This window comes from Engystomops pustulosus, chromosome 4, assembly GCF_040894005.1.
Source record: "Engystomops pustulosus chromosome 4, aEngPut4.maternal, whole genome shotgun sequence".
NCBI classification, from domain to species: Eukaryota; Metazoa; Chordata; class Amphibia; order Anura; family Leptodactylidae; genus Engystomops; species Engystomops pustulosus.
The window spans coordinates 163190079-163208496 of NC_092414.1; the positions used below are offsets into that span (position 1 = coordinate 163190079).

The 18418-nt window shown below is 39.7% G+C and overlaps 1 protein-coding gene across 15 annotated transcripts in view; it reads right to left on the reverse strand.

The window, feature by feature from the left end:
* Positions 1 to 18418, reverse strand: part of PPIP5K1 (diphosphoinositol pentakisphosphate kinase 1) — a 116304-nt gene that overhangs the window by 22577 nt on the left and 75309 nt on the right. For 6 of the 15 annotated variants that reach the window (XM_072148382.1, XM_072148376.1, XM_072148377.1 and 3 more), the window contains 3 exons: positions 15268 to 15358; positions 11442 to 11570; positions 4589 to 4651 (listed from right to left, as the gene is read on the reverse strand). In XM_072148382.1, coding sequence (XP_072004483.1) covers positions 4589 to 4651; positions 11442 to 11570; positions 15268 to 15358 — 283 coding nt within the window. Of the gene's footprint in view, positions 1 to 4422; positions 4489 to 4588; positions 4652 to 11441; positions 11571 to 15267; positions 15359 to 18418 lie in introns of all 15 variants that reach the window. The other 9 variants (XM_072148380.1, XM_072148381.1, XM_072148375.1 and 6 more) reach the window with 4 other exon arrangements.

Consider the following 18418-nt stretch of genomic DNA (forward strand, 5'->3'; position numbering starts at 1 on the left):
TAAGCTACTGGTTCTCTCAGAAAATAAAATCTTGAGATAATAGCAGATGGATAAAACGTAAGACAATCCATAAGGTTTTGATACAAACACTTTCCAAAACCTACTAAACTCCAAAACTACTAAATAAGCGTTTTAAAGATAAGGTTTTCATATGTATGAAGATACATAAATAGAAAACAGTATAGAAAACTATATTGCACTTAAAGGGGTTGTCTGAGAGTTAAAAAATAGGTGTCCTGGGGTGTGAGGGTGGGGGGGGCTGTAAAAACCCCCAAACTTATACTTACTTTTTCTGGTGCTACCGTTGTCCCGTGCCAAACGTCGGTGCTTTTCCACTGTTTGTTTACAAAGGCGAGCCCGCTTTGCTAAGACTACTGGTGCCCGCCTGGCACTCCCACCTTGTCCTGCTGCTGCTCCTGATAAGCATTGAAACTAATTCTATATCAGGCACAGGTGCCGGGGCGCGGCAATGAGGGTTGGGGTGCAGGACAACGGGAGCGTTGGAAAAGGCAAGTATAACTTTTTTTTTAACACTCGGACAACCCCCTTTAATTCTAACAGTTTTTAGTATTGGAAAGTTACTTTCTAAAATTCTAAAACTGTACATTATAAAACATTCAACCAGTCAATACTAATCATTCATAACAAAATGAATAAAAAAGTTTTACTGCAGCTTTTATTAAAATGCTACGTACACCTTTCCTTTAAATCATTGTGTTGCATCTATTATGTTCTAAAAGTCTTTTTGTGAAATTGGTTTGAATAATAGATTTTGCTTGGTTTCTATTGGTTGTAGATGGTTCTTCTCACACTCACAGTAGAGAGGGAGACTTGTCAGAGAAGCAGCCTCAGTGTGTATTTCTTAACCATTTTCTCTTATGGGCTCTCTTAGACAACCTTGATCTGTGCATCACCGACCTGGAGTGGCCGGATTTCACTGGCTGACCACAGTGCAGAGGATGGAACTCTGTTCATCAAAGTGGTATATTAAGTAAGGAGTCCCTGCTCCCCTGCGGAACAACTGCGCCAAACTGTAATCAGTTAAATTCTCACAGCTTGCATTTTAAAGGACACTCCCACTAGTCCTGTCACCACTACCTGTTAGAGCAGCTTACAGGGATTCCATCCCAGCCTTTATCTAGTAAATTCATAAATGAATCATTATAAAATCATCATTTCATGATGTACATGAGGCTGGGCACATAGAGAGAGACAGTGATGTCACCCCTGTTCACCCTCCCTTCTCCTCCCACTGCTCATGTCTGTGTGTAATGTATAGTAAAGCATTGCTAGTGTCTCTGCTTTACCTGTTGACATGCTGTGTTCTGCTATAATCATGTGTGAGACAGACATCAGCTTCACAAGTACCTGACATAATCGGCTATAACATGGTTGCCTGGAGCTGTTTTATCTCTCCTATACACACACAGGCTGCAGGGGGCATGTTCAGCACCAAGAAGTACACAGAGGAGCCAGCACCAGCACTGGGGATGTGGCTGTGCCTCCCACTCATGAATAAGCTGGACAGCTGAATATCAAAATTATTGATTGGACTCATCTCATTTGCATAAAGCTTTAGAGCTTGATTGTTTAAGTTTACAGGCATGTGGAGGGACAATGTAGGGATAGGGTCAATACTTTCTAATGGTAGTTTACGATAATATATTTAGTTTAGGGGATTAATTTGCTTGACGGGTTCTCTCTAACCCCTTACCGATATGTGACATAATAGTACGTCATATGTCGGGTCCCGGTACATGGAGAGGGCTCGCGGGCCGAGCCCTCTCCATAGCCGGTAAGTCTTTGCTGCATATTGCATACATCATATTGTAAACGTCATCAAAATCCGCAAAAAACGACACCACCCACAGCTCCGTACACCAAAGTATGAAAAAGTTATTAGCGCCAGAAGATGGCAAAATCCCAAAAAATTTTGTACAGGAGGTTTTAATTTTTTTAAATGTATGAAAACATTATAAAACCTATACAAATTTGGTATCCCCGTAATCGTACCGACCCAAAGAATAAAGTAGACATGTCATTTGGGGTGCACAGTGAAGTCCGTAAAATCCAAGCCCACAAGAATACGGCACAAATGTGGTTTTTTACCAATTTCACTGCATTTGGAATTTTTTTCCCGCTTCCCGGTACACGGCATGGAATATTAAATACCCGCATTTTGAAGTGTAATTTGTTACGCAGAAAATAAGCCATCACACAGCTCTTTACATGGAAAAATAAAAAAGTTACAGATTTCTGAATGTGGGGAGTGAAAAATGAAAACGCAAAATCGAAAAAGGGCCGTGGCGGGAAGGGGTTAAATACCACTTAGGAGAATTCAGATAAGAAATACAGACAAAGCCGTGCAGCTGCTTCACTGACAGATTCCTCTGCAAACATAACAAATAATCCTCCAGTGAGTGTAGTTATAGGTGTACATTGCATTTAATTCTAGTTGCTCTTGATAACCAAGAGCAACAAAAAAAAAATATGGTGCAACAAAATGAAATAAGGAATAATTATACAGATAAAATAGTTAGAGGATAAGAAAAATAAGAAATTAACCCTGAGAAAATGAAAGCCTGAATTATTATTATTACAATCTGAAAAGAAACCCTGAAAAGAAAAGGAGCCTTAACTAAAGGAGTAGAGAGATTAGGTTTAAGTGAAACAAAAAAAGCTATATATTTCTTGTGGTATCTAAAGTTAGGTAAATAAAGAAAGTTTTAAAAATGAATAATTAGAAAGTTAACTTTAAAACGTTAATTATATAAAATCAGATTCCATTAAGGTGCTATTTTATATATGTATATACCGTATCATAAATGATAAAATATTATACATATTACGGTAATTAAAAAATAAAAACAGTTACAAAGGCAATGTTAATCTCCACTTTTTAAGTATTCAGCTCTTAGAGGGTTCATTTAAGGAATACTATTGGACATTTAGGCTTCATGCACACTACCATGTACAATTTCCAGGGTGCAGGAAACGGGCCAAGCAATGTTTTACTGCTTGCGGACCATCTGGCATTGGTGGGTGAAGATCACTCATCCCATTGATGTCCAAAGGACATAAATGGCCAAGCCGCAAATCTTAGCAGGAATAGGACCCCCTCTATTATTTGCATTGCGGCTGGTCGGTATGGTCATGGTGCATACACTGCACCATGAATGTGCACAATGGAAATAAATGGTGCTGTGAATTAGATGCTGTTTGTGTGCCTAGTTTACGCACACAAATGCATTCATGTGTATGAGGCTGCAGGGCAATAGGTAAAAAAAAGGGACTAAAGGGGAGAGGTGCTCAAAAGGAGTCAGCAAGTAACATGGCTGATAAAGCTGTGCATGCTGATCAGATTTAATATAAAACAAAATCTAAAATTTAATGAGACCAAAGAAATTAATTACTCCTAAATACGGTCTTAAAAAAGAGACTTTTTTGTCACATTAACTACATGGCATACTAAGAAGCCCCATCTCCACTTATATATATAAAAGAGACAGTTATTCCTAAAGATGACATTGGTTCACAAACCACTATTGTCACTTATCCAGACGGTAATTGGCGATCTCAGTGATGGCAGTGAAAAGAGCAGTAACCATGCATGCGCTTTATAGCTTCATAACCACAAAGAACTACCACAACATTATCAAGGTAGCAGAAGGGATTTAATTACAACAAATCTTTTAAAAAATGTTTTCTTTTACTGGTCTCTTATAGCAGTAAAGTTTTTGGAGTTAAAGAGGACCCATCACCTATAAATAAAGCACTAGCGCTACCCAAATTTTATCAGTGATAAACTGCTAGCTTTATCAGAACCCACCGATAATGCTAGCAGACACTGCTGCAAAGCACAATAGGTATGCTGGACCGCTCACAGCGGTCCGGCGTATTCATGAGGGGGTGGGACTAGGAGGTGGTGACTGCCGCATGACGACCGGCATTCAGCACCGTCCTATGGAGTTGGAGGGGCGGTCCGAGGAAGAAGCAGCACCTTACACCGCCCCCTCATGCATACACCCTACCACTTTGAGCACAGTCCGGCATTCGGGGAAGTATCTGCTAGCTTTATCGGAGGGTTCTGATATAGCTAGAAGTTTATCACTGCTAAAATTGGGGTAGCACAACGAGCTGCTTAATTTGGTGCCTTTTTATGGGTGACAGGTCCTCTTTAATTCTAGAAATGACACCAAAGAATACTCGTTACAAAACTACAAATGAGCTTAGATATTGTTTGTAATGGACTGTACAGGTTTTATAGTGTATAATGGTACTATATGGTAAGTAGTATTTTTGAAATAAGACAGAAATCAGCAAACACAGCGCTGCTTTGGGAAGAAACATCTTGCTACTTGATAAAGTTGGTAGATGAGAATGAGGAAATGCGATACGACATAAAAGAGAAAAATAACGTACTTGAAGAAAAATTATGGAGAAAAAAGGAGAGGAAGAGTCCACATCACAATATCAACACGAACAAGACTTGTTGGATGGCAAACGGATAGAAAAAGAAAAAAAATGGAAAAATAAAAATGGGGTTAATAGTGTGAGGCAACACTTCAAATCAAGGAAGCAAACGTACCATTAGTCGGATGCTTTGCAAACGACACAGAAAATCGTTTTACAGCTGGCATAGACAACAGTTCTGAGGAAAAAAAAAAAACAAGCATCGGCATTAACATTCTGATCTTAGGCACTAAGACAGGCACAAAGACACACCAAGAGGATCCTGGGAGAACATACTGCAAGCACAACTTGTGTTATAAGCAAAAGAGCATCCAATTGGTCAGCATTATTATCAAAAGCCACATGCATAAGAAAAGCAGACAACAACTTTCTCAATGGAAAGTCTGGCAATGACGTGCTCACAATAGTTGCGATGTGCCAAGGAAGGACAACAACCATAATATGCTCTTAAGACACTGATTTAAACTTGAGAAGTGACAAGAGAAGCAAGATTAGATTTTAAGAAAAACTCTGATAATTTTCGTTTTCACAAATCAATAGCTCTAATCATGCAGAACAACTCTGCCTACTACATTTTTTACCTACGCCCAACAGTTTCTATTCTCCACAGTTTACACTGTCCCTGTTGCTTATCTTTGTGAAAATTGCTGGCTGAGGTTCCGATACACATTTGCATTAAGTTTTTTATGTAGCTTTAGTCAACTACTGCTGCAGAAACCATTCCCCAAAGCATGACACTTTCTCCACCACCTTTCACTGGCTTTTTTACGCACTCTGGGTTCAGTCTTTCCCGATGATGTTTCCTATCAGATCCAAATGAATGAATACTTTCATCACTAAAATGAACTGTGGCCACTTCTCTGTCAAACAAAATGCTCCTTAGAAAAGGCGAGCATAGCCTTTTTTTTTCTTTTTGCTAATGAGAGGTTTGGTCACTGCAGAGTAGGCTTTAAATCCATTGTTGCATTGTTGAAACTGTAACCCACAGAGATTCTCTGCATTATTCTGCCTTCCTTTGCATTTGACTTTCAAGGTCAACCAGGCTTCTTGGTGGACTTCAATGAATTATGATGTTGGATAGTTGCAATATTCTAGAAATAACAGAGTTGGAAAGACCATCTAATCTTGCTGTGACTGATAGGGTCACCCCTTTGGCATTCATCTGTACAACCTCCTGCTGAAGAGTTTCAGTCACTTCGGAATAGCACACCATTTTTGCCAAGATAGTGAAAACTGGAAAGTTAGGCTGCAGGTTAACTTCACGCTCAGTGATGGATATATCAGTCGCTGAGTTGATGATGGCTCAGCTAGTATGTATTAGCCATATCAAATATCTGACACCCCAAAATAACACCCTGGTGTTTAACATTTAAAATGTCTCCTGAGGGATTCTCCCTCCACTATCACCCCAACGCCCTGCACCGCTTTCGAGCGGTGCCAAAAGTTGCTATGGAATCCCTGGGGTTCAATCAGGACCCCAGGGCTGTGCACAGTCGGAGCATGTAAGATCTTACAGTATCTATGTCAGCCTATGCATCTGCATAGGTCGACAGTGATTACACTCTGCAATACAGTCTTTAAATAAAATTATATCAATAAAATTAAAAAGCCTCCATTAACATACAATTTGAAAAAAGTAGAAATCATCTCACAAACGCTACATATATGGTATCACCACTTATGTAACAACTCGTAAAATAAAACTAACATTATTAAACCTGCACGATGAACACCATAAAAATATCAAAAAATTTCGATTTTTGCCTCTCTAATCCCCCAAAAAATGCAATAAAAAGTGATCAAAACTTAAATACTCAATAATGGTACTGTTGTAAAGTATAGTATGTCCCGCAAAATAAAAGTCCTGAACCAGATTCATAGCTGTGTTATACCTCTTGGAAGACGGAAATGCAAAAACTAAAGAATTTCCCCTAGATTATGACCTATTCTACAAACTTCGGAAAACATAAGAAAATCGTACATAGAATAAAGGTAACGAGTTTATTAGGTTATATGGTGAACACACAAAAGGAAAAAAAATTCTGTTACAGAATTAATTTTATTCCTACCACATCCACAAAAAGTTAATACATTTTCATTAATAGGGCACAGCCAGCCCCCATGAAGTATACAGCCAATCCCATGAAGTATACAGCCAGCCCCCTCGGCTTATACTCAAGTCAATAGGTTTTCCCAGTTTTTGGTGGTAAAATGAGGGGTCTCGGCTTATACTCGGGTCGGCTTATAGAGTATATATACGGTATTCACAAAAAGGTTAAAAGAGAAAACCCATCTTAAAAATTGTTATGCAAAGCGCAATGCACCATCAAGTTTTTTTTTAGTAAGCTCTAAAATATTTCCGTGAATATTGCCATGTCAGGGCTTATTTTTTGCTGGATGAGATGCATCTTTCAGTCATACTATTTTGGGGTGGCTATGCCCTATTAATGAAAATGTATTAATTGAAGAAGTATACAGCCAGCCCCCTGCCAAGCGTATAAAAAATAAAAATACTCACCCTCCGGTTTCCGCGAGGCTCCCGATCCTCGGCGCGGTTCCCGACGGCGGCGGCTCCTCTTCTCTAGCCAGCAGATCGCGTCCATGCGATCTGCCGGCGGGTGCACACTATGATGCAGCGGTGACGTCATTAGCAGCGACACCGCCGCATCATAGGGTGCGCCCGCTGGCAGACCGCATGGACGCGATAAAAGAAGAGGAGCCGCTGGGTACCGCGCCGAGGATCGGGAGCCACGTGCTGAAGATCTGGACCCGCGCCAACGATCCGGAAACCGGAGGGTGAGTATTAAGTTTTTTTGTTTTTTACTTGACTCGTGTATAAGCCGTGGAGTTTTCAGCACATTTTTTGTGCTGAAAAACTCGGCTTATACACGAGTATATACGGTGTATAAATTTTAAGGCTAAATTAATGCATTACCAACAAAACTACATCATTGTAATTTTCACCTCCATTTTGTTTTAATTATGTGGCTTCCAAAGGGTTTACAATCTTCTGAAAACCTGTTTTTAAAACTTTGGGTGGTGCACATTTAAAAATTAGGCGATTCATAGGGGTTTCTAATATTATATATTTCAAACACATTAAAAACGAAAAATTATCTTCATAAAAGTCAATTCTGAAATCACCTTGAAAATAGAGAAAACCGATGTTCAATTTAAAAGCCGTGTGGTATCAACAGCTGGGATTGTGATAGTCGAGATCCCGGCAGTTTAACCTTTATAATTCATATAGGGATTCCTTCCCTTCCGCATTCTGCGCCCCTGGTAACATTCTATGGGGAACAATTTCTGCTATAACCCCTTGTAATAAAATAAAAAATTTGGAAAAAAAAATAAAAAATCAGCCCGCGAGCCCTCTTCATACACCCTGCATAGCTCTGCCGCCGATATATCCGTCGCAGAGTGAAGGGATTAAAATCTACGCTCCTTCCCTTCTGCACTCTGTTATAGTCCAATAAAGTGGTTTACATCTATGTGTGGAGTATTGCCAGACGCATGAGAAACTGCACAACAAAATCTGAGAAGTATTTTCTCGGTTTACCCTGTAGCATCCCACACAGCACAGAGGAATCATGAAGTGTCTGTTTAGAGAGTCCCTGCCCACACTCTGGAATCTTACACTGACAATCACTGAGTGATAGGAGCTAAAACAGCACTAAAACCAAGTAACATTGTAAAGTAAGAGGTTTGTAATATATAGAACTTTAAACGTGAACAGGCCTCTAAAACAATTCAACCTAAAATTTCCTTTAAAAAAATCTGGAAAACTGCATACATTCCTAACATCATAATATAATTTTTTCAAAATGGTCACCAAAATTTAAATTTTTTTAAATAAATAAATGCAAAACATTTCAACCAAAATATTACACTAAGGCAAGGTACACCATATAATAAAAACAAAATCTCTCTGAAAATCACTTTGACAAGTTAAAGTGTTCAAAAAGTTAGAACCACATGAAGCAATGCATGTCAGATTACAAAAAATGGAGCTGAGCATTAAAGGGGTTTGCCCAGGAAAGAGAATTCTAAATTTCAATCCCCTGGTGACGTTTACACAATAAAGATAATTTTAACCCTTTGCATTACAATTTTACTCAGTTTTATAGCAGTTTTAGCTCCTTTTACTCAGGGATGGTCAACTCTGCTTATATACTGTATGACTGATGAGAAACAAACTTTTAAGCAAGAAAAGAATCTTGCTAAAAAAGTGCCTGCATCTTATCAGAAGGTTCCAGCACTGCCTGACCCTCCTGACCACTGTAATGGAAATCGGGTAAAGTGCTGATAAAGCATATCTCCGTAAGAGAAGTACCTGTGCTCTGCTCTCTAGTGATGTGTCGTTCTTGTTTGTGAACGACCTGAGCAGGCCCACCTCAGTGAGCCGATGGCTCACTTAACCTCTCATCTAACGGGCTCACCACACCCCCTTAACCCGATACAATGGGGTTAAAAGTGGAGTGGTGTGGGGTGATTGACTGGCCTGCTGCTTCCTGGAGATTTAGGAAATATGTTGGATAGGGAGGGCATTAATTTATTATCAGGGCATGTATGTTTATTATAAAAGGAGTGGGGGCATTGGGCACTTCATTAATGGGGAAGGCTGCTTTATAGCATTAAATTACTGGGGGGCTGCTGCATTGGGCATTTCTTTACTGGGGGAGGCTGCATGGAGCATTTTATTAATGGGGAAGGCTGCTGCAGAGCATTTCATTACTGGGGGGCAGCAGCAGAGCAATTCATTACTGTGAGGGAGGCTGCATGGCACATTTGAATAATGGGGGAGGCTGTATGGAGCATTTAATTAATGGGGGAGGCTGCATGGGTTATTTCATTACTTATCAGTCGACTTACGACTGATGACCGTGGTCAGATTTCTGTCCACTGGAAGTAAACATAGAAACTTTCCATAGAATGATAACAAGCAGAGATCTAGAAATCTGTAAGGAATTGATACAAAATATATCGGAAAATTGTATAACTTATTATCATAAAAAGAATGACATAAATTTGAGGTAATGGGATTACCCCTTTAAATGTTGCATCTATTTAGGATAGATACATATACAATAACCCCACTGCTTGCTCCTTCACCTCATGTTGTCATCTACCCTCCAATTAAGATTGTGAGCCCTCATGGACAGGGTCATTCCTCTTCTAGTTCCATGTGGTTTTATATTTTTGTACTTCCATTTGTTTTTGTCCTAATGTAATAATTGTAAACCTATTATTCAATGTTTAGTACCATGGAATTAACTGTGCTCTGTAAATAAATAATAATCATAGACCATAGCCCAAAATAGACAACTGCAAGCTGCTATGAGGTATGGGTTTAGGTATATCGGGTTGACTATGCAACTTGCAGAATTTTCAACATGGTACATTACTTAAAGAGGACACCCAAAATTTTGGCACTAGAAGCCGCTTACTAAAGTAAGCAGCTCCTAGTGCTTGAACAAACGCCGCAGTGTTAGAGTGATAGCGTTACCGAAAACCTCCGGTAACGATATTTAACACTGCGGTGGGGTACAGTGTAATTGTCGGACCGCTCGCAAAGCTGTCCAACGTATTCATGAGGTGGCGGGGTTGGGGCCCTATAGAGCGAGCAGGCGGTCCGGGGAGGAGGCAGCGCCTCGCTTTGCGAGCGGTCCGATGATTACACTGTACCCCGCCGCAGTGTCAGATAGCGTTACCAGAGGTTTCCGGTACCGCTATCACTCTAACACTGCGGCGTATTTTCTGATGGTTTTGAGTGGAAGTAGTCTAGCGGTGGTTGCAGCCCAATGATATTTAGTAGTGCAGTAAACAAAGTGTCCCTGGGGAGGCATGTAGTTGCAGGGAGTGGGTGGTGAAGCACATACACATAGCTGTTCTAGTTATATAGATGAACGTATCTTTCCAGGCAGTTACTTTTTGCAGCTTTCAGGTGCAGATTATTACTGCACTTGTCTGAATTCAACATAAGCAATAAGAGAAATTCTCAGGTGAAAATATAAAACTGAAAATGTGATAAAAACAACACACTGGGCCACATTTATAAAAACTAGTGCAGTCTGTACTATGTGCAGGGTGAGCCAGATTAATCAAAACGGTCTTCATTAATATGGAGCACCCTGAAATACTTTGGAAGTGTGCACCTTTCTTTTTTGGTACATTTTGTTCACGCTGCAGAATTGTGGCGCACATCAGTAATAAATGTGGCACAAACAAACACGCCACTTAAGGTGCACATTTTTTCTGTCTTGTTGGGCACAGTGCACCCACAGTCTCTTATGAGGATTAAACATCCTCTGCCCCCCAAAATACTGTATCTGCAGTACATATAGTATTCATGGAGCTGATAATCAGGGCATGCAGGTCTCTGATGACCATCCTACTTGTAATTCTTATTGTGCCCCATTTGTTGCTGCTACTAGCTTGTATTGCTGGGGGCAGAATCAGTCACCTTCTCCTTCTGGCAGCTGATAATATAATTGGTCATCACTTCCTTATGACATTTTCGTTACAGTGAAAAAGACTGCTGAGCCGATGACACAGGTAGTAATAGGCTCATGGGCAAGGGGCTCATACATAGGACCATGGAAATCAAAGTTGTCGAAATAACTGGGACCGTGTACTATTTGTATGCTCTAATACAACAGACCTATATGCAAGTGGATCAGACATGCTAGCTCTTGAAAACAAATATTTTAAAGCAGTAAACAAATACACGTACAGTGAATCTGGTGGGAAAAAAATACCAAAAATTTTCCATTTTGCATTCCTTTAAGCTTTCACAACAAATTTTTATGTTAAAATCAGCCTTTTCAGCAGTGATAGACCATGTGAAAGTCATCGGTATCATTACTGACCATTGCAAGATACATGCAAATGTTCCCCCCTTTCCAGGGCCGAGAAATCGATTACCCAAAGTCTGGATACAGAGGGCATCTGGTAGAGAATAAACGTACCGTCTTTGTAAGTCAGGCTGGCAGCGGCGCTGATTTTTTTACGGTAGCTGCGTGCGTAGTCCTGAAGGTTTGGAGCGCTGGAGGAGCCTCCCAGCACTGTGGTGCTGAACAGACCAGTACACTGGGATCCTGGAAAGGTTGGGATTGGGGGATTAGTATTCACACAGATCACATGCCATTAAATATCAATCAACCTTGTTAAAGGAGTTCGAGGAATTCTGTCTGATGACCTTATCAAACAGGAATGAGGCTTCTGGCTACTACACAAAGCACAGAGCCAACTGTTTCTGGGCACGTGCTTCATGGTTATGCATGGCCTAAAAAGTTGATGGGAACAAGGGTCTAGTGTCAGTTTTTTCACTGATCTGAGTTGGATGGTTAATCCTGAGGAAAGGTCATTAGTCAAAATTACTGGACAACCCCTTTAAACAGTAGTCATTGTTGTATAAGTAGTAGAATTGATCTTTATAAGCAAATATTGAATCACAATGATTTAGTACACACTCAGTGATGAGACACAGCAAACAAACAGAGGAGAACTTTTATGATACATATGGACAAATAAAACGGGACAAGTTCAAAAGAATATCTAATAGAAGAGACAAACTTGACGTTTAATAAAAAAGGAACATTATCAATGGTCGACACTGTTATAATCACATGACAGGAGTGTTAATCCTACTCAAAGAAAATTTACAATATAAAATTATTTAAGAATTTCAATTCTGGTGATTCGATTTTATTCTACTAATAATCAAACATAATTCCATAAAGTCAATGACATATTATTTCCTAAATTTCACATATGTATCAAAGTGATTGGAGAACATGCAATTGTTAGTTGTGTGAACAGCCATGCTCCCCACCTAAGTGACCTGTACATGTGACATTTCTGATGAACATTTCTGAATTCAGCATGTAAAAGGGTTTTGTGGATTCAGAAAAAAAAACATATAATTTTTTTTTGTTAAAAGGCCCACTCTTAGTATTGTGGTTCATCACTATTCAATAAATTATGCATAATTGGAATATCCCAACCTAAGAACTAATGTAGTGCCCCTTCCTTAAAACACTGGCGACCCCCGGTGGGTGTGGTTTGATCTGCGTTTGCAAACGCAGCCAAAATGCAACGTGGGACAGCGCCCTAAAGGAAACCTGTCAGCTGTTCTCTCACTAATTCTGACATTACTACCTTTTACAGCAGCTCACGCAGATTTCACTTTCTCGCTGATCCATACCTTATCCTTAAATCCTAAAATCACCTTTTCTTTATTATACATATGAGCTTCAGCACTTGGAGTGAGGAAGTTTCTCTGTGTACAGTATAGTATAGTATTGCATTGCATTAGTATTTAAATTGCTTTATCTACTACCTGTGAGAGGCACAGATAAGGCAGCAGCTACACAAAGTACCTTAGACAAAGTAATAGTTCCCTTCCCCGTATTGAGGGCTGCATCCTGTAATCCCACAACACACACTGCTAACCTCTGAATCTCTGCTTTCATCAGATCATCATACGGGTTGTTAATCAAGGACTGGAAGACGGGCTGTGTAGGAGATTCATTCAAGGCGAACTTAGCTTCAGGAATTAGGTCATGTGCATACACATCTTAAGGAACTGAATGTTTAAGTTAACAGACATGGAGAGGAACAACATAGGGATATGGGAAATGTTTTCTAATAGCAATTTATGAAAACATATTTTGTTTTGTGGGGTTAATTTGACTGACATATTTCCTACAGAACTTTCGGAGAATATGCGACACTTGTGACCCCCTAAATGGGGTTTTTATTTGTTCAAATGATTTTGGACAGGTTATATTAGATTGATAGTGTTAACTCTGATACATCTTCTACAGATCAGACGGTGCAGTATTATTATACATTATAGGTGGCGATTTCGCTTTCATTGCAAGATGCAAGTTAAACGATTTCAGTATAATGAAAGTTCAGTCAGTGTCCAGTAGTTTCTATTTAGTTGAAGTCATAAGAATGAAAGTTTTTGTACTTGCAAATATCATAGATGGTTCAGAAATGGTGTATGATTTATTACTTACCTACCAGCACAACCTTACACCGTGTTATGGAAGGGCATACAAGAAGCTGTAATAAGAGGCTCTGCATTTACATTGCTAATCCTGTCAACCAGAACTTGCTGAACACACATGTGAATTGAGCAGTATCCTACATGCACATAACCAATCATACTGTTTATTTTTTGGACCCATTAACTTCAATGGTTATACTTGGTTAGTAGGTGTCCACTAGCTTTACTCCATCTTAATATTATATATGCATAGTTCAAAAAATATACTCACATCTTTATGCATGTACCATCACATAAGTCACCAGAACAAAGTAGAATAAAAACTTCCACAAATCGAGGTTCACATTGTTCTAAGCAGGCGCCAGTGTATAAAAGAATGAGGAATACCCGTTCAATGACATCCACTGCCGGGGCATCCCAACTAACCTTATTCAGGAATCAGAATTTACAAACGATATTTTTTTTTATTTCTTGAAAAGAAATTTGAATGCTGTTTTCCAAAGTGTTGAATGAAAATTTTTCTTCACCCTGGTGATCAGATATATAACTGCTTTTCTTTCTCTTAGACTAAGTTTACACTCGCATTCAGCAGGTTTTGTCACACACTCCTTTAATAATAGCAGAGTAAATAGTGCAGCAATCAGCTTCTTTTTTCCCCCACTATTAATAATGTATGTGTAACAGAAGGTCCATTAAAGTCTTTAGGGAATGAAAAGCGACAAAACAGTTTTAAGTTTGGTTATGCTTTCCCTAGCGTAAGAAGTTAGAACTGGGCCTAAGACGCTACTAAAAAAAAAAGCTGTTCCTGCATTACCTCCTGGAGCCACGGGAGGCAGTTTAATAGGTAAAATGACAGAAACATGATTTATTTCTGATTTCTACAGCTCCCCACCTGAAACCTCATCCTAATAAATAATAACAATAATAATTCCTTTATCTATATAGTGCACACAGATTACGCAGCGCTGCACAGAGCTTGCCAAACCGGTCCCTGTCCCGAATGGGGCTCACAATCTAATCTACCTCCCAGTATATCCTAGAACAGTGATGGCGAACCTTTTAGTGGCCGAGTGCCCAAAAACAACCCCAAACCCCCCTTATTTATCGCGAGGTGCCAACCAGAAATTAAAGCAGTAACTTATTGCTCCCTGTTCTTCAACAATTTTCGATCATATTGGCCTCCTGAGAACAAGATGGAAAATTTACATCATTGTAGCTTCTTTCCAGTGTCCCTCTGTACACAGAGAATCACGGGGCCAGCGAAAGGTCCTCCAAAGGTAATTCGGCCATGTCTATTCATTCTCCCTCTTCCTACAGTGCCAAGTAGCGAAGTAAGTATCAAAATATGACGGAAAGCAGCATCTTTTAAGTTGCTTGGAGCTGCAGGAAGATTCTTTGAGACCTGTCTGGTGTGCTGGGGTGATGACCCGGGTGCCCACAGAAAGGGCTCCGAGTGCCGTAGGTTCGCCACCACTGTCCTAGAAGAAACACTGATCAAGGAATTGGATATCTAGTGCTGCCTTCCCTTGTGTATTGTACCACAAATTCTACCAAAAGGAAACCTTATACCATTTAAAGACCAATATTCTGGGATGCAATATGATCTAGCCAACCAGCAAGTATTTACATTAATGACATATTACAAAGGTTATTTATTTGTAGAAGCTTTTGTAACGTTCTATGAAATTAACAACCACTCAAAGAAGATGGGAACATTCATAAGAATGAATATCTTGTGGTAACATTTTGTATTTGTATGTCTGATAAAAGCAACATACCTAAACCACTCTGTTTCATGTCTGACGGCTGCCTGGCATAGGAAGTGAAGAGACGGTACCCACCAGATTTAGATGATGTCTCTGAGAGAACCTGTGGGCCAGAGACAAAGACAGTAAAGACTGTGAACTCGAAAGGAGTAACATTCACCTCTTGGGAACCATCCAACTGTCTGGAATATATACACAACAAAAACAAGCAAATGCATTCTCAGAAAATGGCATTAGGCAAGGAAAACATGTAATAAGCCATGACATTAAGGATAAGAGAAATGAGCAGGCAAACAGGTGCTATACAAAGCGCAGGAGAGACTAACCACAGCAGCAGGATTAAATATAGACTAATACCGAGTCTCAGGGATCGTTGTCTTACTGCATTTTCCGTATAATAATCTAAGTACGGGTATTTTTACCCTACGGTAATATATATTAATGGTTGCCTACTGGTCATATAAATGTACGTGCTAAGCTTATATTAACATGTATATCTACTTTGAAGGGGTTGTCCAGGTTCAGAACAATTGCTACTTCTACTGGCAATGGCACCATGATGTGAATGGTAACATAGATTGGCCCTATTCAAGTAAAGATAATCTAGATTTGTGAACAGAAGATTGGAGTCACGATGAATGTGTAGAGAAGTAATCCTCTAATAAAAAGTATGAAAGTACTAATGAGAAACATCATAAAAAAAAGAACTGAAGTCAACTAATAATATCTCATATACTGGAAGCTCTTGGGAGTAAGGTCCTCACTCTCGAGATCTGTAAAGTGTTGCAATATAAGATGGTGCTACATAAAAAGATGAATATTATGAATAGGTTCAGGTTTCATAGGAGAAAACAAGAGCAACTTTAAACAATTAAACAACTTTAAAAATTTTAAGACAATGTAAAAGATAAAATACAATGTGCAATAAAGCCTTAACTGTAAAGAAAGACAATGCAATGTAAATAATTCCATATTGCATGTTCTCAGTTCTGTGGCAAAGTGGCAAAAGTATAGTTCCACTCAGAAGAGACTATTTTATAGGAAGAACAGTTTTACTTATACAACCTAAAAGCGATGTTATGGCAATTGATTGATATGTTTGGTATGTTACATGATCACCTTCCCAGTGGGAGACTTGCCATTTGATTCAATATGGCAGTTTCAAAATGGTGGCCATTTCCTTAGAAGATTAGCCTAGAACAGTGATGGCTAACCTATGGCACTGGTGCCAGAGGTGGCACTCAGAGCCCTTTCTGTGGGCACTCAGGCCATCACCAGAGATGACTCTAGGTTTCTTCCTGCAGTCCCAGACAGCCCAAGACTTGCTGTGCACAGAGCTATTTTAAAGTGACAGCTGTACCTGGGACTATTTTCTGCTTTATTGGTGTCCTCAGGGGCTGGTATCAATGAAAACTGTGACAGAGCAGGGAGTATAAATCAAAAATTAAATTTCTGTGTTGGCACTTTGCGATAAATAAGTGGGTCTTGGTTGTAGTTTGGGCACTTGGTCTCTAAAAGGTTTGCCATCACTGGCCTAGAAGATTAGCTCCCCTAGTCCTTACTTGCTGGGGGACTCAGATGTCATTCTCCCTTGTGTCTGGTGTCCTAGGACTTTTGACTAGTAACCTGCGGTTCTATCACAATGTTAAAAAATAGACTGTGGGCATAAAACAGCAACAGCCAACCAATGTGTGCCCATAAAAAAACTACTCCACATGGATTCAGGTCACTTTATTTCTGGCATTGCAACCTGCATCAGACAGCAGAAATCAACATTTTCCAATCTTCTATTTATACAGTTTCTTAAGTTTCAGTTCCTGGGAGTCTTCTGTTCTGTTACTTTTACATTCAGTTTTTTGGCTTAAATGTTTCACAAGCTGTCAGATGTCGTCACTTTGACTGTAATCTTAATCCACTTTTGAAATTAACTTTTAGATACTAAGCATTTTGAAAGGTTCTAAGACCATGTATCCCATAACTATTAGACAGGTAAACACAGATGTTATGATTAAAATAATTTTTTGATCTTTTAGATATTCTGAAAAGAATTCATGGGAACACTAGGAAGCTCAATTACAGCAATATCTAGAATTATGGGCTTTTAAAAAATAATTCTGCATGATGGTGTGTGTGATCTATCAGTGATCTGAAATGGAAATGGAATTACCACAGTAGCCTCAGACACTCTGCGGACTAGGGGGCATCACTTTCTCTTAAAGGGAAGTGATTTTCACTATTAACCCCAATGACAGGTTCCCACAGCACATTGCTTGAGCCCACAGTTTTTAGCTAACAAATAGATCATTCTTATACCGACAAAATAATCTTTGTAAAATTACCTGGCACCCTGTCAGCATTCTCAGGGAGTCACTATGGTGACTTAGCCCATGTCTCCAGCAGTTTCCTTATTTCCCCCTCCCTTCAGCCAACGTCATCCTCTTCAAATCTTCAATTACCACACTTGCAGACGCATCGCCCTGCATGTGGGGTATAACATGGTGAACGGCCAAGAGGGTTCACGTTCCTCTCTCACGGCCTAGCAACAAGCAGGAAGAAGATGCGCATGCGCAGTGAGTGGCATGTGCCCAAGTGCCGGAATTGGATATTTGAAACAGGTGACGTAGGCGGAAAGTAGGGGGTAAGAGGAAGCTACCAGAGATGTGGGCTCAGTCACAGGGTGCCAGGTAATTGTAGAAAGTTGATTTTATATCAAAGGAAAGGACTGTGGAAATCTATAATTATGTCTAATAGTGAAAACTCAATGCCAGGTACCCTTTAAGTTACGGGTGATGTCCTGTGTGTCCGTGCCATTAGTGCAAAGGACATTGGAAGAGAGCAAGTACACCACTTTTTATTCCACCTACCACATCCCCCAGTGAGTTTTCCCCTTTAATTACAATATACCCAATTCACAACTAATTTGGAGAAGATTACTATTGTGGAGAAGACCTGTCATCAGGTCTGTGTCACTTGTCCTGTCACCTCTACCTGTTGGAGCAGCTCACAAGGATCCCATCCCAGCCTTTATCTAGTTATTTCATACATTATTCATTGTAAAATCATCTATTTTTTATTATGTAAATGAGGCTGGTCACATGGTCAGAGGCAGTGCTGTCACCCCTGTTACCCCTCCCCTCTCCTCCCCCTGCTCATGTCTGTGTGT